The 22,131-nt window shown below is 37.1% G+C and overlaps 1 protein-coding gene and 1 long non-coding RNA gene across 2 annotated transcripts in view; one reads left to right on the top strand and one right to left on the bottom strand.

The window, feature by feature from the left end:
• grip2b (glutamate receptor interacting protein 2b) overlaps positions 1 to 22,131 on the top strand; it is a 68,448-nt gene that overhangs the window by 23,411 nt on the left and 22,906 nt on the right. Inside the window, exons 9-14 of the mRNA XM_053652478.1 lie at positions 215 to 384; positions 10,044 to 10,184; positions 11,537 to 11,689; positions 12,193 to 12,379; positions 20,662 to 20,807; positions 21,396 to 21,476. Of these exons, the coding sequence (XP_053508453.1) occupies positions 215 to 384; positions 10,044 to 10,184; positions 11,537 to 11,689; positions 12,193 to 12,379; positions 20,662 to 20,807; positions 21,396 to 21,476 (878 nt within the window). The remainder of the gene's footprint in view (positions 1 to 214; positions 385 to 10,043; positions 10,185 to 11,536; positions 11,690 to 12,192; positions 12,380 to 20,661; positions 20,808 to 21,395; positions 21,477 to 22,131) is intronic.
• The window catches only part of LOC128624765 (uncharacterized), a 36,707-nt gene continuing 34,706 nt past the window's right edge, over positions 20,131 to 22,131 (bottom strand). Inside the window, exons 2-3 of the long non-coding RNA XR_008388847.1 lie at positions 21,421 to 21,547; positions 20,131 to 20,836 (exon numbers count right to left, since the gene is read on the bottom strand). This is a non-coding gene — a long non-coding RNA (uncharacterized LOC128624765). The remainder of the gene's footprint in view (positions 20,837 to 21,420; positions 21,548 to 22,131) is intronic.

Raw genomic sequence — 22,131 nt, 5'->3', positions numbered from 1 at the left:
CATCTAGGTAATACAAATAATCCTTATATTTATAGTAATGTTTGTCTGACTACTTTTGAGCCTGTGAAAATGAATTAAAACTTGAACTAAAGCTTAAAGTCTACACTTCAATCAGATCTTGATATGTCTCTAGTACCGGCCTGCGCTGTTATAACAACTAACACCTCTTATAACCTTTATTCACTATATCCAACAAATCTGTGCGTTTTTACAGATCAGGAGCTTTACACGTAGGTGATCACATCCTCACCATCGACGGCACAAGTACAGAGCACTGCACCATGCTGGAGGCCACTCAGCTGTTAGCCAGCACCTCAGATGTGGCCAAGCTAGAGATCCTTCCTGCTCATCACATGCGATTGACCAGCAAAGCTCAGGACACTGGTGAGTGAGTTTCAGCCTCAGAGAGGCATTGACAGATCTTGTGCCTCCTCAGGAATTTTACAATAATTGAAAGAAAAATGCACTCACTGAATGTACATCAAGTCAAGTATTATTGAGATATCTCTTTTCTCATTTGAACTTACAATTACCTTCCTCCATGTTCACAAGCAGACCTACTGTGACACTTACAGTCCACATCCACCCTTCTCCTCCCCTTTTCCTGCTTCCGTCCCAAGCATATCTTTCTCTAAGACAGTCTGATGATAATCACCTGTGATTATTTGAATCAGGATAAATTGCACTAATGAAGCCCGAAAAAGGAATGCTTGCCCCTGTTGTTAAACTGTAAACGTTGTGTAAACAGTCATTAGGACCTTTGGATGGATTCAGAGGCTTCTTTGTTTCATTATCAGACATTGGGGCAGAACAATGTTATTTGAAAGAAATAATACACAACATGGAGGTAAAGGTGAATGGAGTTACTGTTACTGCGCTGATTATTTTGCAATAGCAACATGTTCCAAAGTAATTTTATCTGCCAAACAATTTAAATGTTTCATTTATTAAAGAATGACATGCCATAATTTTTTATCTGTTTCTAATTAAGTTTAATGTTATGGAACATTCACTAAAGTTAGTTCCTATTATCACTTACATTATAGCAACTATATACAATCATTAACATCTATGGATTAGCAGTAGCATTTATGGTTTTTGATTCCTTGCAATGAGAGATGCCTGAAAACAAGACTTTTTTTTTTTGTTTGCTTCTTTGTTTGGCTAATAGAGTAGTCAGACCATTCTTGTGAGGCAATAGAAAGCACAACTTCAAGACTGTGGTGCATTTGGTGCCTCTGAAATACGCTAGGGTTTGTGTTTTAAAATACAAAAAATTCTCCATACCTATGTGCTTGCAAAGGGCATCATTTATCACTCATTTGTAAACGTAAGTCGAACCTAACAAAAAATGTTCACTGGAAAACTCCATTAAAAGTCAAACACACAGAGGGCGGAAAAAACAAAATGACTACGACCTTGAAAGAAAAAGGCAGAAGTGGAAGTTATTTTAACTCACTACTATGCCAATAAAAAAAATTGAAGCGTAACAGCACCTGAAAAAGTCCAAATCTAGGGACAAATTACAGAAAAGGTGTATTAGGTGCAAATTAAGTGAGGTGTTAAGAAAATGCTCGGTGCAGACAGACCAGCTAGTCTTCCATTTATACGGCACCTTTTTTTGCATAATTGAATTTTATTATGTTTTATTTGTCTTCATTTATGGATTTGTATTGGCTCACTTTCATAATTTTTTGTATTCTTTAATTAATGCCAATAAAAAAATGACTGGGTTTCACAAAATGTATCCTTAGTTCCTGACTGTTTTTGGTAGAGACCCCAAAGCACTTCTGTAAGTTGCTCTGGATAAGGGGGTCTGATAAACGTTGTAAACATAATAAAAATAAGCAATTTAAAACTGATAATACACCATAATCCATATGTAAAAGTTCAGAAATCCATGCGAGCAACTCAAGGTTTACATGAGCAAGTGTTCTTATACTTAAATTTGCACACAATCAGGAGCATGAGTAGGATATGAAAATCCCCCCCCAAATACAAGGTTTTCATGAATACCAAATTTCTTCTGTAAATGCTCCTACAAATAATTTACAAATAAATCCAGTCGTGTCCTGCTTTATAAATGAAGCTCAATGTCAGCAGCGCTGTATAATATTGTCACACTATGAAGTTGGGCTTATTAATGTTGTTTAAAGTAAATTGCATTATATTAAACTGCACCAATATAAAAAAAAATGATTTAATTTCCTCATTTAAAATATATTGTCTGACCTCCCCACATCCTGGCATACTCTAACAGACCATATAAAGAGTATTTTGAGGTTGTTGGTTTTTTTTTTTTTTTCTTAAATGGTTTCTTAATTTGGTTATGTTTGTAATCCATAAAGCTAGACTTGTGATTTAATAAACAGTGTGGTGACTTAGAAATTTGTTGAGCAATCATTTATTGTAATAAATGTTCTGTATTAGTGATTGGTGTAAAATAGGGTACCATAGTCATTTTTATACTATGCATTTTGAATTCTAATCTCACTGGAGTACATGGATAGGACCTAAATGAGGACACTGGGAGAAGGAACACACATATGCACACAGCTATCCCACTCTGTCATCTCAACTGCTGTCATCTCTTTTAATTAGCCTCTCTTTCTGTTTAATGCCACCCCTGGAGCTTTGGCGCGGAGGCTAGATTTAATTATGGAGACGCACTCACACCCAGACCCTCACAGAAAGAGAAACTCAAATCAGGCTTGTGGGGTTTTTGAGCTCAGTTTGTGACCTCTTAAAATAGCTGTAATAATAAACAAATTAGGGTGGCAATCATGGTGCCGTAGGTAGTAGCTACCTCACAGCTTCAGGATCCCTGGTTTGATCTTGCGCTTGGGTTACTATCTGTATGGAATTTCAAAAGTGCTCCTCATGTCCATGTGGGCTTCCTCCATGCTCTCTGGTTTCCTCCTAAAAACATGCCAATAGGTCAGGGGTGTCCAAACTTTTTTCAAACGGGACCAGATTAGACCGCATCACAATACCCAAAGGCCAATCACCAAAATACTATTTATGAATAATGTAAAATATTAAATATTTACATACTTCTCTACCCTCTCATCTGCTGAATATGATTTGCATTGCTTTATGATTTGTTTCATAATGTCTCATGATATTAAATACCTTAATTAACATAACAGTCTCTTGACATATGTATTTGCTATGGCCTGTGGTGGAAATGCCCGACATACACTGGGGGACGCTAGTTGAATGTTTTTGTTGTTGTTATTTATTTGTTTTTTGTATGTTTTTTTTTTTAAATATATATTTTGTATGTGTGTATGGGGGGTGGATATGGGGCACTTTCTGATGACTGGAGTGTACATGTAATATAATTATAAACATAACTATATATAAACACATAAATATTGAATACCTCTATAATATATAATAACATTACACTTATGTCATGTCTCCTGAAAAAAATATGCTTTCTTGAGTATCAGGACAGGTACATGAAAGGTTAATGAACAACATTCATGAATTATGTGGAGAACAAAGCAAACAATGTTCATTCAAAATAATCTCTGCTTGGAGAGAATTATTTTTATTATTATTTTTTATTGTTTCATGTAGGATAGCATAACTGTGGATATAATACTTAGCAAGCTATGATATAATGTGTGAAAATAAATTAAGATGAATAAAGGTGTTCAAAATATAATAACCTGGATCATTTCAGGTACGTGTGCACAGCTGTATCCATATCAAAAGTTTCTACTATCGCATCTGTTAAAGTAAATGTTTGTTATTTTCGGCTCCGTTAAGACTACGCTAAATTATCTGAGGTGGTTTGATCGGTCCTGTGAGGACGCAGCGTTCCCATTGGCTGCAGTCTGTAGCCTGTATGGCCAATCACAAAAGTTAACATTGTGCAACCACACACAGGATATCCCCGTTACGCTTATGTGTGGAACTCGCATTTATGTTGGGAACTCGCTTTCGAGTGGATAAAAGAGGTAGCCAGTTTGAACTGGAATGCCGTCCCCCTTTTGAAATTCACTCTACGGACTCAGTCCCCCCGTGTGAGAATTGAAATTTTGTGACAGAATTCTCTGACTAAGTCACAGAATTGAATTGAAAAGTCACAGAATCTAAAATAATTTGGAAATGTTATTAATGTGTGGGTCATAATTCATAACCAGTGAGCAGGCAGCAGGTGGGAAAAAAACACATGGATAACCATGAACCCACACTAAATGGGTCACTATTAACTGTTGATTTGGAGTTTGTTAATTAGCTGTATTTTGCTGATTTGTTTTTGAAAGAGCTGGACTGTGACAAGTTTGCCAAAAAAAGTAAGAGTTTCTTGCGTTGGTTGTTCTTTTTTCTGCTCTAATGTTCTTCACAGTGTTCCTATCTTGGGAGAAGTATATCTATACGGCACATGTTCATCCTACTCAGGTCCAATAAATAATCTGCCTGAGAGCCTCCTAGATGCAGTCCTGCGTCATAGATGCTTCCTTGTCTTTGATTTGTCTGCGTCAGGAGAAAAACCTTCACAGAAAGAGAATGCCTTTTCTATTATGCCCTGCATTCCTTAACAGGAAAGGTTGTTAAGATTACAGCACTCTGCCCTCAGGCCAATTCATGCATGTGGATGGTTCTTCCAGGGTATGATTCATGCTGCTGATTCTTCACAGCGATGATATGTGGGTCAGCTCCCAGCAAGCACAAAACGCATGCAGGAGGGCAGAAATGGAAGTGTGTATTAGAAAGTGTGCATCATATACCCCAGTGAGACTTTAATGAAGAATTGAAGGCCAGGAGTGAAGCTTGCTTTGATGTTACCAGCAGAGATAATGGGGAAAAAAAGTATAATTTAATATACTGGCCTTCACCTCATGAGAATTTAATCACATTCTCATTACTATATCTCAGGATGAAAAGTGTGAAAATGTGTCGTGACTTGGGATAGGGCACTAACTTTGACTGGCTTTAAGAGTTGAATATTTTTCACCGGAAACGAGGGTTAGCTTGAATTCATTATCAACAACATAGTCAAAGAATTTGACATGCCTTTTAAAGCCAATATGGTAATCTCCTTACTGAATTTAAGCTCCAGAGAGTCGCGTAGGGATGTCTGCTCTCACATCAAAACCAAGTTTCTTCAGGCAGACAAGCTTAGTATAAGCTGTGTGAAGCTTGGATTTTATGACCGGTGATCGAAGATTATTAGGTCTCCCATTTTTCTATAGTTTCTGAGTGACAGGAAATGCTACCTGCTTCTTAATGTCTGTTCTTTACTCGAAGGTTTGGCAGGAATATGTGCAGATTAGTCACACTTAAATTTCGTACTATGTTGGAGGACTGCAGATGTCAGTAAACGACTTAATGTGCAGACCCCAACACACACACACACAAACACACACACACACACACACACACACGCAAAAGGTTTAGGATGTTTTAAAGCTCCTTATATTTTTCCCTTACTGAGAGAGAGGCTAAAAGTGGTACTGTTTAGCATGCGTGCCATGCAAAGTTCCTGTCTCTATTAAAATGAATAGGAAGATTTAGTGTCAGGTGTTTATACCAGAGTGGTGTGGAATTCTTGAATCTGACTGCTCAGAAAGTGTTGATTAATTTTCTATTACAGCAGCTCGGATAATAGTGATGGCTGTAATTCAAATCACAGGTTTATAATAATGTGCTCATTCTAATACATTATTATATCTATAGTAACAACTTACAGAAGGACACTCCACATAATCTAAGGCTAATAATAAACAGATTTTATAAGGAAAAACATATCATTGTTGATATGTGTAATTTACCATTTACCATTTATATGTGTAAGCTTTGTGTAAGGAAATGTTTATTTAACATTTATGGAAGGATTCTCCAGTGTCAGTGCTTTGTAAAGTCTTAAGGACAGAGTGTTTTCTGGACACTTTGTGGTTTCTTGGTAAACATGAAATTGTATTATTATTAACTTAAAGAGAGAGCGAGAGAGAGAGAAGAGTTTGGTGAATGAATGACTGTTTATCAGTTTTAATGTAAGTGATAGCAGGAGCCAGTTTGTCCTCTATGTGGAATGTCCACAGAATTTTCAATATTTCTGCATAAATATGACCTAAAACATAAGATTTTCACATAAGTCCTAAAAGTAAGTAAAGAGAACCCAATTAAACAAAATATTATACTTGGTCATTTCTTTATGGAGGAAAATGATCCTATATTGCATATCTGTGAATGGCAAAAATATGTGAACCTTTGCTTTCAGTATCTGGTGTGACCCCCTTGTGCAGAAATAACTAAATGTTTCTTTTAACTATTGTTCAGTCCTGCACATAGGCTCGAAGGAATTTTAGCCCGTTCCTCAGTACAGAACAGTTTTAACGCTGGGATGTTGGTGGGTTTCCTCACATGAACTGCTTGAACAATATTTCTATTGGGTTAAGGTCAGTACTTTGACTTTCTTTTTAGAGAGCAATAGCTTTCTCCTTGCAACCCTGCCATGCACACCATTGTTGTTCAGTGTTCTCCTGATGGTGGACTCATGAACATTAACGTTAGCCAATGTGAGAGAGACCTTTATTTACTTAAAAGTTACCCTTGGTTCCTTTGCGACCTCACAGACTATTACACATCTTGCTCTTTGAGTGATCTTTGTAGGTTGAGCACTCCTGGGGAGCGTAACAATGTATACCATCTGTATATCTGTGGATTGGTGGAGTCCAAACTCTTTAGAGATAGTTTTGTAACCTTTTGCAGCCTGATGAGCATCAACAACTCTTTTTCTAAGATCCTCAGAAATCTCCTTTGTTCATGTCATGATACACTTCCACAAACGTGTTGTGAAGATCAGATTTCTCTTCTTTAAATAAAACAGGGCGCTCACTCACACCTGATTGTCATCCCATTGATTGAAAACTCCTGAGTCTAATTTCACCTTCAAATTAAACTGCTAATTCTAGAGGTTCACATACTTTTGCCACTCACAGATATTTAATATTGGATAATCTTCCTTAATAAATAAATGAATATTTAAGTATAATATTTTTGTCTCATTTGTTCAATTGGGATCTCTTTATCTACTTTTAGGACTGAAAATGTGAAAATGATGTTGTTTTAGGTCATATTTATGCATATGAGAGAGAGAGAGAGAGAGAGAGAGAGAGAGAGAGAACATTCTAAAAGGTTCTGAAACTTTCAAGCACCACTATAATTAAATGTAACTTCCATAATAATGGAAGTAATACATTAAAATAATAATAATTATGATGTCCTTCATTAAAAGATGTTAGTTTTGGCAAATTGCTTTGGTATAAGAGTAATGACTGGGTTATACAGTTACAAGAAAGCAATCAGCTTTGTGGATCAATTTCCTATAGCAGCACCCACTCTCTTGTTTTATCCTTTACATATAAGTAAAAACATAAAAAAATTTAAAAAAAAAATAAAAGTAAAAAGTAAAAATGGGCACATATTCCCTTACATGTTCAACAGCAGTCCCTAATCTCATCAAAGATGCAAAGATGTGCTACATTTATGTTCCTTGAACTGATGGTACAAAAGACCCTTGAGGATATCATCCCAGTGGCAAGCATGTGTATTTTAAACCCTCATTTTAATTCAGTTTTTTCTGCTGTAGACGTGATGATAAAAGATACCTGCACTGATATTAAACTCTTTGTTGTTATCAGACAAAATTCATCCTCATTTTCTCAGTTTGTTTAAGTGAATACTAAAAGATAAGGATAAAATATTATTATTGGGAATTGAAAAAGCATTCGGTCTAAATTGAAAATACACTATATGGCCAAAAAAATGTGGACACATGACCATCACACTCGTATGTGCATGCTGAACATCTCATGCAAGGAGGCCTGGTGCATAGTTGGCTTTCCAGTTCATCCTACATGTGTTCGTTGGGGTTGAGGTTGGGGCTCTGTGAAGCCCACTCTAATTCTTTCACTTCAACTTTGGCAAACCATGTCTTTATTGACTTTGCTTTGTGCACAGGGGCATTGTCAAACAGGAACAGGCTCTTTAGTTCCAGTGGCGGAAAATCTTAATGCCACAGCAACAAAAAATTGTAGACTATTGTGTGCTTCCATCTTTGTAGCAACAGAGTGAGGAAGAATCAAATACAGGTGTGATGGTCAGGTGTCCATAAATTATTGGCCACATAGTATGTATGTAGAGCAACGGCAGCATATCTCAGGCCACAGAAAGCACATGGGGGCCACAGGGTATGACTGCCACCCCAAATGCCAGCCAAACATCAACCCATCAACCCTGAATGGTGACTGAAATTATTATTAACGCATGTAAATCATGTATTGGGCCAAAGCCTTTGAGTATTATAATTTAAATAATCTGTGAAGCAAAGACAGTAAAATTCATTTTGCACTAAATAACAAATCAGATATTTTGCAAACTTTGTGGTGCAGGAGTAGCCAATATATGATTGTAAACTGAATTGATTAGGGTGTGTCCGTTTCTCTAAAGCATGGACCTAAACACCTTGATCAAAGCATGACAATTCACTATTTGAGGAGATCACATTTAACTAGCAAGCTTTACGCACTGCATTTGTTAACTGGTTCCTTACCCAACATGATCTTTGCAGGAATATGTCCTATGCAAGATTAAAAAGCAAATAAAAACCATTTCCATATTCTTTTGGTGAATTGATTTTCTTTTCTTTTCTTTAGATTGAGGTGTCAAAGTACGTTATCGGCGTTTGACAGGTTTTCCCAGGCCACCGCACATTTTACATTCATATCAGAATTTAAACTTTTTTTTTTTTTTTTTACCACATTTAATCGCTATTTTACTTGACAAGCAATTATGTATATGTGTCTCAAGTTTCTGTTTACTCTTCCAGGAGATCTCATTGAGATCTGAAAAAATAACTCAAAAACCTCATTTAAATATTGTTTTCTCCTCATAACTTGCACTCAGTTATTCTAACCCTAGCAAAATGGCAGGAGGCAATTTGCGAGACATGTAGACCAGTAACCTTCACGCATTTTGTGTAGGAACGTTACATTTTAAAATTGGAGTAACAACAACATCCTGGGAGCCCTGCCCCTTTCACCCAATCTCACATTAGTAGGTCTCACTTTCTGTCAAAGTAAACATTATAACAGTATAACAGGAAGTCTCTCATTTTGCAAAAGCTGTGTACTGAGCCATTAAGGAATTGGTGTGAAAGCACTCTTATAATAACGATTGAGATTATATCATAATGCCATGTGGATGTCATGATTCTCAATGAACAAGATTTTATAAAAGCCATATGGTTTGAAGCTGTCATGCACATATAAAATGATCTTGTCTTATGCAACATACGTTGTTTGGAAGAATGTTGGATGAGATGCTAAAGCCCAGAGCAACGAACATAAGCATACTTGACAGACCACACACACCCACACACAAATTTATTCATCCTGCCTCTAGCAGGAAGGACACCATTAACCCGATCCAAATGAGCTTCCTTGTTGTTTTGCAGAAGCATTCATTTTTTTCCACACCAGTGTTTCAGAATGGAGATTATCATTCAAATACGGCTTTAGCTGGCCTTCGGGACTCCAAACGAAGCATTTTAAGCATTGTTACCAGGGGGAATATTAATGAACCCAAACATATGACTGACTTTTTAGCTACACTAGTTTATGCTCTAAATGCAGCGAACCCTATTAGTGAGATAATATTCAATTTTGTTGTGCACAACATTTTAATGGGTCATCTCAGCTAGTTGCTGTTTTTTTTTTTTTTTTTTGTTATTTGTTGTTGTTGAGTTTTGAAAACACATTATGCAAGAATGAATTACCAAGCATGACATTTAGAAGACAACTAACAGCCGTCTTCGACGTGCTATCAAAAAGTTGGCGGTATTGTATTTGTAGTGATGGTGAGTGTTAAAATGTCATTGGGACATTTATTCACATGTGAATAATTTGCTGTTTTAGTCAGGTCAAAGAACAGCTGAGTAATGCTTTATGTGTTGGTGAATAGCAGCAGTGCATGTTTGAATTTCGGCTGGATGTGTGATAGTAATGGTGATGTATGTGTGTGTGCAGTGAAGGTCCAGAAAAGCGACCACCCACATTCTTGGGACCCGTGTGTGAACTACTGCCATTCTCAGCATACTACTCACTGTAAGACTTCCACATGGATGTCCACCTCGAGCAATGCGTCCAGCACTCAGGACTACTGCAAATGTAAATATGTGCAAAAGAACATGCTGCAAATAACACACACAATGGTATCATTGCAGGTTGAGTACTTAAATGTATTCCTTCTCATTCATTAGCTAGACACACTGAATTTGTGTAACCATGTCTCATAATCTGAAGATATGTTGACATTGAAAAAGCTCAGAATTGTACATTATGGAGGTTATTACTGTGATAGTGAAGCACTGATTCAGAGAAATGATTATAAATCTGTTTAGCATTCGGTTTAGTTCACTCTGTTTCTGCTTCCTAATATATAAGTAATAAAACATGAGTGCTTTTATAGGAAAATAATCGACAATAAACGACAGCATGTTTGCCCACAAATGCAAAATTTAGTTAATTAATGAATGACACACTTGTTTTAGCAGTTTATAGTTACATATAAGTTTGTGGAATGTTAATAAAAACAAGGTGCTTATGTTGTAATAGCTATAAATAGCTACAAACCTTTATAGCTTGACATTCTTGAAGATAAGACAAAAAAGCTTAACATCCTATGTCCTTGGACTTTCCTGTGTCAGAAAACTTAGATACGAGAAACAGCCTTAGATAAAAGCACTGACATGGGAGACTCCTTCCATAAATGTTAAATAAACATTTTCATACCAAAAGGTTCACCATATCACCAATACTTCAGTGCGGTTTTTGGTTCTTTGTTTGTTTTTTGTTTGTTTTGTATCTGTTTATGGTTGTTAGCTTTCAGACTGTATGGAGCGTCTACTTTACAAGGCCCTGTGTATGTTGATACTATGGAAACAATAATGTGTTAGAACGAGCACATTAATATAAACTTGTGATTTTCTTTTCTGGAAGACTTCTGGAAGAGTTGTGCTATTATAGAAAACACCTATCGATCAATCAGATTCAAGAAGTCAACAGTGCATCCCTGCTGAAAAAAAAAATAGAAACCCTCACAGAATTTGTAATGGGAATTGCATTGGTTTTAGTGGAAACTGTAATGTTCCCTGTGGGTCTCTACTGGTGATTTGTTGCCTTCTGTTGGTGGCATGTTATGTCTAGTGGATACCATTAAGGACCAGTAATGGTAATGGTTTTAATGGTTAGCTGATGGTTTGTAATGGTAATGGTTTGTAGTTGAAACCATTAGAAGTTCTGTGATGGTTACTGCCGGGGTTTTTTCAGCAGGGATCCAATTGTGAGGGGAAAATATACATGAATAGACATGAATTTCAACAATAAAATTCAGTCTACCACAATCTGAACTTCTGAAACTCTCTCTCTCTCTCTCTCTCTCTCTCTCTCTCTCTGTGTCTCTCTCTGTGTCTCTCTCTCTCTCTCTCTCTGTCTCTCTCTCTCTCTCTCTCCTTCACTAGCTGTAGTCTGCACTAATTTCTCCCCCGCCTCCACCACTACATCGGGCATGACGAGTCAGTCATCCAGCACTCTGCCCCGCACTCCCCATCCCATGAGCCCCCGCAACTCCATGCTCAAGAGGAGACAGAGGAAAAAAGAGCACAAGAGCTCATGTAAGTTTCTTAGTCTGTGTGTGTGTGTGTGTGTGAGAGAGAGAGAGTGTGTCTGTGGTGTCTAAATTAGATAACAATTAAAGAGTTATGAGTTTGTGTGCAATTGTTTGAGCATGGCAGGTTGAACTTTCAAATCTCAGCCTCCTATAAGAGGAACAGCAGTCGCACTGAGTTTCTAGATCCATTTGCTCTTCCCTCTGATTTCTTTCTAGAAAGTTTGTAGCTTCAGAGAAAAATCTCAGTGCAATATAATATAAATTGCTGTAATGTTTAGTTGACAGATATATATATATTTTTAAATCTGTAATGGCCACTTCAAAAGTTCAATGACAATAAAATATAAAGAAAATATGAATTTGATACAGGACACACGAAAATGTATTTATTACTTTATTTAATTAATGTATTTATTTTTGAACCAGTTCCCAGCCCAGAAATCAGTCATAATTCTAACTTAGAGTTTTCATGCTCTCCTTGTTTTTTTTTTTGTTTTTTTTTAGCAGCATCTCTCGCCTCAAGTTCAGTGGGTCCTGGAGGTCAGATAGTTCATACAGAGTCCAGCGAGGTCACTCTAACAGGAGATCCTCTCAGCGGCTTCGGAGTTCAGCTGCAGGGGGGGATATTCGCCACTGAGACGCTATCCGCACCTCCAGTGATCCGATTTATAGAGCCTGACAGCTCAGCTGAAAAGTGAGTGGCTACACAGACACACTAACAGCTGGGAAATGACACTGCTCAGCTTAGTGAGTTATACATAATACTGTGAAACTGATGGTTATGAAGTTATAGGATATTCCTATTACTGTCAGAGTAGTGATTGGATTTGTCTAATTCAAATCCATTTCAAACAACAGCATGCTTGATGTTCAGTAAAATACAGTACGAAAATAAAGTTTGTTAATACTGACTCATATTAGCTAGTGTCGTATCAGTTTGTGGATAGCCACAAGCCACAAAAAATAAAAACAAATATAAAATTGTACAGAATTACTGTGGTAAATGTATGTGTAGTTGCAAGTGATAAAGTAAGGAATAAAAACTATGTTGTGTGCTGCTATAGGGACTATAATCAATGAATGTTTTGGTGTGATGCAGAACAGCATGAAGCGGCGTTACTATTATCACCCTGAAGTTGATCATTTTCCTATAACAGCACATCCCAAAGTGCTTTATTCCTCTAGAGTAATTTACCAGTTATAACATTTTTCAGAAAAAAAAGACACCATGCTTTTTATTCGTTTATAGTTATACAGTGGTGGAAATACGCACTGAACGCGTCAACATTTTTTTCAGTAAATATCTTTCCAATGAGGTTATTCACATGAAATTTTCACCAGACTTTGGTATTAACTCAAAAAATCCACCCATCATGAGAGCTTTCTTGTGTGACACCTTGGTAATGAAAAGCCTTTTTATAGAGCATCAATTTACTAACCCAGCTGATATTAGTTTGCGCAATAGGGGGTACTTTCTAAATTACTTTCTAACTACTTACGGATTTCAGCTGGTTCCTTGCCTTATCTTGCCTTGGAGAACTGCTTTTTCTTAGTGTGTTCAGTATTTTTTTCCTGTGTCCTTCCACTTTATTACACATAACTTTATTTATGAGCTTTAATGTTGTGAATTCTTTATATGTGTGGATTTCTTGAGTTAATACTGATGTCTGGTGAAAATTTCATGTGAATAGCTTCATTGGAAATATATTTACTATAATATATTTATATTTAAAGTTGACGCGTTCAATACTTATTTCCCCCACTGCATGTAATTGTACAGAATCAGCATCTAACTACACTTCCTAGAACTCAGCGCAGCCTACAAATACTACAACACCCAGACTCTCTCATGTTCACACTCACCTGATTACTTAACACGTACACCTTGTCTCAATTACCTTCACTACCACATTCACAGTTTAAAAGGTCTTTTCACGTGCATTGCGAAGTTTATGCTTTGTGTACTTTTGTGCCAGTCGTTACCAAGCATTTTGTTCTGGTGACAGTCATTCTGGTTTGATCTAGTTTCTGGATTTTCCTCCTGTCTGCTCTGATTTAGGTTGTTTGCTCATCGCCTGACCCTTTCCTGTTTTTTGACTGCACAATTGGATTACGTCCGTCTTGTTTGCTATGTTTAATAAAACCACCGAGTACCTGCACTTGCGTCCTCAACTGTTTCCTGACAGTAATGTGTATACAGGAAATGAGTATTTATTTTCAACTTAAATAAGCATCTCCTTACAGAAAGCTTCACCATATCAATAGTTGGACAAATAACATGTTTTTAGTTCATCTATTAGGTTTAGATTATGCCAAGCGTCCACCGTACAAGGCTCTGTGTATGAAAATAGAATGAGCACATTAATAGAAATCTGTAATTTGCTGGAGCTACTGTAAGAGTCATGCTATTATAGAAAATGAATCAATACCTATCCAGTCCGAGCTGTGGTATAAGAACAGATAAGACTAGAATGGGACATCCCTATATAGGACAATGAAATGCTCGTGTCATAGAGCTAGTTTTGCTCCTAAGTGATTGGAAAGCCAAGAAACATTATATGAATGCATTTGATGTTTTAAGATTGAAAAATTACTGATATTATGAAGCAACAGTTTTCTGGGCTCTTTGTCTTTATGATGATGTTGTAAAGAAGTGGATGTTTTTAAGCATCAGTGAGTAATTCTCCTAAATGTCGATTTTAGCTCTCTTACGTTAGTCCTTGTTCCTGCCTTTGATCAGATGACAAAGAGGATACAGGCCCTGATCATAATAATCCTCCTCCAGATTTAAGGCTACACACACACACACACACACACACACACACACACACACACACACACACACACATAACCCCTCTGACTCATGGTTTCTTTCTTATCTTTCTCCAAGGCACTCATAAAACACTCATACACACATACCCAGTTATGAAATGAGACTTCCCACTTTATTAGGAACACCTGTGCTTATGTGCATGCATGAAATTATCCAATCAGCATATCATGTCACAGCGGCGCACTGAAAACCAGAACCGGAGGTGGCATTCTCTTGTTGTAGCAAATCCACTTCAAGTTTTAATGTGTTGTGCATTCTGAAATGCTTTTCTCCTCACCACTGTTGTACAGAGTGGTTATTTGAGTAGCCTTGCTGTCAGCTCCAGCTAGACTGGCCATTCTCCTCTGACCTCTCTCTACAACTAGGCAATTGTTTTTTTTTAGACCATTCTGTGTAAAGTCTAAAGACTATTGTGGGTGAAACCCCCATGAGATCAGCGGTTTCCGAAATACTCAAACCATCTGGCACCAATGACCATGCCACTTCAATTTTTTCCCCATTTCCCCTGTTTGATATGAACATAACTGAAGCTCTTGACTTGTATTTGCCTGACTTCATGCACTGCCACATGACAGCCTGATTTGATAATTGCGTAACTGTATAGGTGTCAATAATAAAGTGGACAGTGAGTGTATATTGCACAGGGATGGCCTAATATCCACCTACTCCTCTAAATAACCAAGACTGTGTACGCTGTGTTCTATTACAAATTCATCTCCGGCTCTGCAGTGGTCTCATCTCATCTCATCTTCCTGTTGACCCTTCACATCCTGAAGGGTGATTCATGCCCATTTATATTCTGTGAAATGAAATGAAAATTATGCAGCATGAGGGCTCTATGAGCTGATGACAGCAGTCTGTGTAGTTCATAGGGAAAGATGCTGGCACATATCAAGCTGGATGTGAAGTGATTTTAAATCAGAATTTGGGTCAAAACTCAGCAGGGATGAAGACGAAGCAGAATTTCACCTCACCAGGCTGATTTGAAGTTGGTGGTCTAACTTTGAAAATGTTTAGGAGGCTGGAGTTTGTCATAGTCATGTTTACGCACTGTGGCGCACGAATTCTCATGAGATTATCGGAGTGACACTAGGCCAGTGTTTTGAATCCCTTTACAAATGACTATGAATATGAATGGTTCTCATTCAGTTTGTTTTCCTTCCTGCTTGTTTTCAGTGACGTGAGATGTCATGAGGTGTATCTGAGAAAATTTCATGCCATGTTGTTGACTCTGGAGAAATTTGTCAATGTCAGTCTCCAATCTTGTTATAATGTCACTTTTTAATTCCAGAGGAGTGAATAATTTCCCATTAAATAGTCTTTACTGTTGAACGTTGGCTACATTTCTACAAACTACTTCAATGATTTGAACTGTGAGAACGTGAGAAATTCCTAAAAACACACTATCATCAATTTCAGTGTCTGTTACTATCGATTTTTAGGTCAGTTATTTTTTTTATTTTTTCAGTTTCCTATCAGTTTCAATTGGCCATTTCTTGTTCAGGTTTTCTATGGTTCTTTACAAAGTCTTCTGAAATAAGTCTTCTAAAATAGCAAACATTGTACAGATTTAAGGCTTTAACAAGTATTAAATTACATTAAATCTGAATATACATGGTCCTAAATTTTATGCCACAAACATTGCTAATTGAATTGATCCAACAGTTTTTAAACTCTAATGCATGGTCGGTTGGCATGGACAGCAATTTTGGCATGTTTCATAGTATTTATGAAAAAAGCACCAAAAAAACCCAAATGTAACATCAGACTGGGTAATCATGCTGCATAAGCATGCCAGCTTTGCAGCTCCTAATGCTTTGATGCTCGCTTTTAAGCTTATTTTACACCAGGAGTGGTGAAGCGAATGTGTCACATCACGACTGATTTGTGATGCTTTTCACATTATATTGGACACATTTTCGGGCATGAACCCCCCGGAAATATTTAGCAGTTTCCAGTGCTTATTCATGGTTCACAATACACAGCTAGTAGTAATACTGCTAGGTTGCTCTGAATTAATTAATTTTTAAAATTGTGAATGCATAGTTTGATAAAACCTATGTGGACAAGACCTGGCAATTTGTAATGGTAAAGCTTTCACCAGCTTTACACTAGTTTAGGACCACCCGATTGCTGTTGAAAGGGGAGAAGTACTTGTTGAACTTGGAAAGTACCATTTTTAAGCACAAAAAAAAAACCCACTATTACAGTTTTAGGTTGCCAGATGCACTTCTTTTCCAGCATAGATCTCGCTTAGCAAATGTGAGATGTTTTAATGTCTGTTTCTCACCAACAAGTGAAAAAGGATAAAATTAAATACATTTCATTCTAATTCCACTAAAAGATGTTGTGCCTACATTTACATTCACTGAAAAAAGATAATTATTGGAATTTAAGGGCAGAAATGTTCACATAAGTAAAATATGTAAGTTCAACAAAAAGCAAATAGTTTATGTTTATGTTAAATAGAAATATATACATATCGTCATAGCCACCAAGGACAATTCCTCCCCAGACGGCACACTCACTCACCTTTTGAACTTCTTCTTTTGTTGTCTGCTCTATTTCCTCCTTTGATTATGCACACCTGTTTTGTATTTTCCAACGTGTCACCTTATTTAAGTTCAGTCTTTTCCCACTTTCTTTGTTGAAGAATTAAGCTTATGTTTGTGTCTGGGTTTACATGTGTTGCAAGATTTCAGTTATTGTTTGCTCTTTGTATAATTTTTGTTTTCAAGTTTAAGCTTTCCAAACCTTTCCTAGCTTTAGCCTAGCTCCTTGTTGTCCCCGTATTCTTTTTTTTGTTTTTTTTTCCTGTGATTTTGTCTGCTTTAGTTGTTTATGTCCCCATTAAAGAAGTTCTGCACTTTGCATCGGTCTCCCTGGACTCTCCTTATGACACTTATACAACTTAATATAACTTAATTTAGTGTAGTAGCATGGCCATTAAATCAACATATAAAAGCTACATATTTTACTTAAGTGGTTCAGTGTTTATAGCCTAATCTACTTATGGAAAATCAGTATTGGTGCCATATCTGGTATCTGATTGCACAGTGAATTGTCTGTTTCACTAGTAAAATATATTTCCGTTTTCTTAAAGTAGACACGTCAAAGTATATTATTGGCAGGGAAAACAATGTTTTGTCATTTTTGGTTGTTTTCCAGAATTTCAGTTGTAGCAACATCTGGCAGGGTTTCCCATGCCATCTTACACATGTAGGGAAACACATTATTGTTTTAACCTTACTTTCTTGAGTTCTCCAAAGACTTGAGATCTGAGAGCAGAACCTACCGAGAGCTGTTGTTACAGTACAGATGGAGAGTGGTAACTGTAGCAGAAGCAGAAGTAGGCTAATTAAATGCAGGTCTGACGTGGAGCTTATACAATTCTCTGCTGTTTTGTCAGTGTTTAAACCTTCACACACTCCATGAGCATAGGGTCAGATGTAGAGTTACAGCCTGATGAACTGTGTATATTGGTGGTTCTGTAATTCCACAGCCTATAACTAATTTTACACTGTTTGGCCTTTGGACTATCTTTCTCTGGTAGATCTCCTTATTAGGTACTCCTTTAGCATTACTATGTAATCTGTCTGTAGAGTGGGTTTGTGAAATTTCTAAACATTATTTTGGTTTATTAGCCTCTTTCCCTCATCAATCAGTGTGCATATATACAGAATAGGACACTTTGTGCACTCCTTGAAGTGTGTTGCCCTACAGCTTCACCCTCCCAGACTGGTAGCTACTCTGGAAGTTAGACTAAGCTGATATGTGGGAATTGACCACTGATAAAATTGGAAGGGAAAAAAAATTGGGTTAGACACTTGCACTTTGTCTGAACCTGTTTGCACTGAGAGTTCATTTGGGCGTGTGAAAACTGTTTTTGAACCCAGGTGAGGTCCTGGGAACTGATCTCAGGTCCACCTGAAAATGTTGATTTGGGATTTGCTGCCATAATCTACTCCAATATGTAATCTGCAACTAAAATAATCTACTCCTAATAGTAATATGCACCTAAAAGTAGTCTACTTCTAAAAGTAATCTGCACCTAAAAGTAATCTGCACCTAAAAGTAATCTACTCCTAAAGGAAATCTACTCCTAAAAGTAATAGGCACCTAAAAGTATTCTACTCCTAAAATTAATCTACTCCTAAAAGTAATCCAATCCTAAAAGTAATCTGCACCTAAAAGTAATCCACTCCTAAAAGTAATCTGCACCTAAAAGTAATCTACTCCTAAAAGTAATCTACTCCTAAAAGTAATCTACTCCTAAAAGTAATCCACTCCTAAAAGTAATCTGCACCTAAAAGTAATCTACTCAAAAAGGCAATCTACTCCTAAAAGTAATCTACTCAAAAAGGCAATCTACTCCTAAAAGTAATCAGCACCTAAAAGTAATCTATACCTAAAAATAATTCACTCCTAAAGGTAATCTGCACCTAAAAGCAATCTACTCCTAAAAGTAATCTGCTCCAAGGGTTGGACCTTGAGCAACGTGATTGGTTGTCACATTACCTTTTTTTTTTTTTTGACAATTTTGACACTGTTATGGAAAGGCATGTGGTGCTCTGCAGAGTGATGTTTTGATAAAAAGAAATAGTGGAGGAAGCATTAAGAAAGCAAGGGAACAGTTGCTATACAAACCAATGAAATGTTATCTTTCATTCTGCAAAATTTTCGCCTACACAAAGAAATATGATTGGCTAACCGTTCTGTGGTTTGAAAGGATTCGTCTGTGTAAAAACAAACCTAGTCTAAAGAGAATCATGAAAGCACTCTTAAGTAGCACTTACACCATATTTTTGCCTTGCAAATTTCTTTGGCAGGGTAGCACTAGCAAGCTAGCTTACTGTTTGTGATTGATAAGAGTCATAATGTTAAGAGTGGACCAGAAAAAGCAGAAATTGTAATGATTGTCAGGTTCTCCATGTTCAGTCTTCTAGATAGACATTACCTCAGCCACACACTCTTGATTCCTATTGGTTCACACTGACAAGATTGGTGGATTCGCCGAGTAAAAGTTCATCAAGATGAACTTAGTACAAAATGAAATTGGAGGACGTGGATACAACATTTACCGCTACGGGAAGTGAATCTCTTTATCCCCTTCCATTCTAGTGAACAGGCTTTTTCGACTTTATTTGCAACTAGTATGACTGCTGCTATAGCCTCCCTGGCTTAACAATCCAGGGAGCTGCTTTATCCTGGTGAGGGTGCCGGTGATTCCGGAGCTATCCCGGGAATACGGGGCGTAAGCCAGGAATTGAAAGCTCAGGATTGAATCCCTGGAGCTATGTGCCAATGCTACCCACTGCATTACCATGAAGTAGTGCAGTGATGATTTTGCTTCTTAATACCTGACTAATGCTATCTGATGCTAGGCTGAATGAAATAAACAAGTTACATTGAGATCTGAGAGCAGAACCTGCCGAGAGCTGTTGTTACAGTACAGATGGAGAGTGGTGCACTCATTTACATATAACCATAACAATACTGTCTTTCTGTTAATCAGATTGGTGATCCTACCTTAATGTCATGAATTGAACCATCTGCATGAATTTATGATGATTCAGTTAATGGAGCCTTTAATGTGTTTGTGTGCGCATAAAACATGAGTCATGCTTGAAAATGGAGCATAAGAGATGACAGCAGTACCTAACTGATAGCTGTGGAAAGAATTACCCATGTATTACTTGTATGCAATCCCAAAAGTAATGGCTTTGTTAGATTATTTTTAATGATAGGATTGCAGAAATCACAGTAAAACTCACTCATTTCCATTCCATTGCAGTTATATGGCAGATGTATTCTCATTTACATTTATAATTACAGGAAACAATGCTATGTTTGATTAGTGCAGCTCATTATTATTCTGCAAAAGAGCTCTTCTGGCACATTTTTACCGCCTCACATCAATCAAGTCAGCAAGTGGCACTTTCTTTCTGTTCTGCAAATTATTTCATCATAGGATGTATCAAAGGTCTTACTGTGTCTTACTGTGTTAAAAAAAACAAAAACAAACAAGTTGCACAAGGTTGCAGTAGATGTGAGAGTTCAATATTAGATAGGGACTCAGATCTTTTTTTTGGTTACTTCAAACATAGTTGGCATTATTTTAATGATGCTGGCTTGATTGGCAGGTGTGGGCTGCTCCAGGTTGGCGACCGGCTCTTGTCAATCAATGGCATTCCCACAGAGGATGGCACGATGGAGGAGGCCAATCAGCTGCTCCGAGATGCTGCTTTGACTAATAAGGTCATGCTAGAGATTGAGTTTGATGTAGCAGGTTTGTATATTCAAGTAGATACCATGAATCTGCAAGATGACAGGAAAATACACTAGCAAAATGTTTCTCTAATAATTAACTTTTGTGGACACCTAACCTATCACACCCATATGTGCTTTTTGAACATCCCATTCCAGATTTGGTCCTCCCTTAGCTATTATAATAACCTCCAATCTTCTGAGAAGGTTTTCCACCAGATTTTGGAATATGACTATGGGGATTTGTGATCATTCAGCCACAAGACCATTAGAAATGTAATGTAATGGCTCTGATTTCAGGTGAGGAGGCCTGGGGTGCAGATGGCCTTCCATTTCATGAATTCAGGGCTCTGTGCAGGCCACTTGAGTTCTTGCACGCCAACCTTGACAAACCATATCTGAGCTGTTCGGACTAGGTCCCTTAGTTTCAGTGATAAAGAAACTACATTTTCAGCATGCACAGCCATCCTAGACAATTCTGTGATTGGGAAGACCCATATATTGGTGTGAAGGTCAGGTGTCCAGAAATGTTTGGCCTTAAAGTGTACTCTATACTTTTTATATTTCATATGGAATACATTACAATCAGAGTCCTTTTGCTATTCAATAGAGTCGGTAGTGCCCAGTAGCGGTACCTTTCATGTGAAGCTGCCAAAGAAGAGAGGAGTCGAGCTTGGGATCACAATCAGTGGTAAGAGCCAACTTAATTCATGCATGTTGTATTAGTTTTTCTTTCTCCCTGGCATTTTCAAAGGAATAATTCTGCAAAAGAAATGTTTACACAATCTTCCACAAGACAGGTTTAGTATCAGACATCTTCACTGGAGCCATATATTGTAGCTAACAAGTAATGGAACTCTTACTCAAAATCGTTAGAACAAAAACACTCGTAGATATTCATTTACTTGCTTCAAATTGTATTGTTGAGCTACATAATCTCATTTTTATCATTTTCATCTCATTTTCTCAATATTATCATTCAGAAACCTTGCACATCTGTCCTTCAATGTTTACAAGACACAAAAACAAACTAATTCTAACAGTGGAACTACTTTTACTATGGTGTAGTGGCACAATGTAGTAAGACGTCAATTAATTTGAGAACTGAAACACTTTGTATATACACATTGGTTTTTTGGTTTTTTTTTTTTTTAACATGTAAGGAATAAGCCATGATGATGTGCAGTTATAAGAAAACAATGTTACTGTTACCACTCTCCCTGTCCTTGATTATTTTACTAAGAGCACACTCCAAAGAGTTTTATTCCTGTTATTATTACCGCTTACATTATAGCAGCTATAATGCTATATAACAGTTGTTCTAGTTTGACACATTTTTACATTTT

The sequence above is a fragment of the Ictalurus furcatus genome, chromosome 21 (genome assembly GCF_023375685.1).
Source record: "Ictalurus furcatus strain D&B chromosome 21, Billie_1.0, whole genome shotgun sequence".
Lineage (NCBI taxonomy): Eukaryota > Metazoa > Chordata > Actinopteri > Siluriformes > Ictaluridae > Ictalurus > Ictalurus furcatus.
The sequence above is the reverse complement of the archived record's forward strand: the minus strand, read 5'-3'. Positions and strand labels throughout refer to the sequence as shown.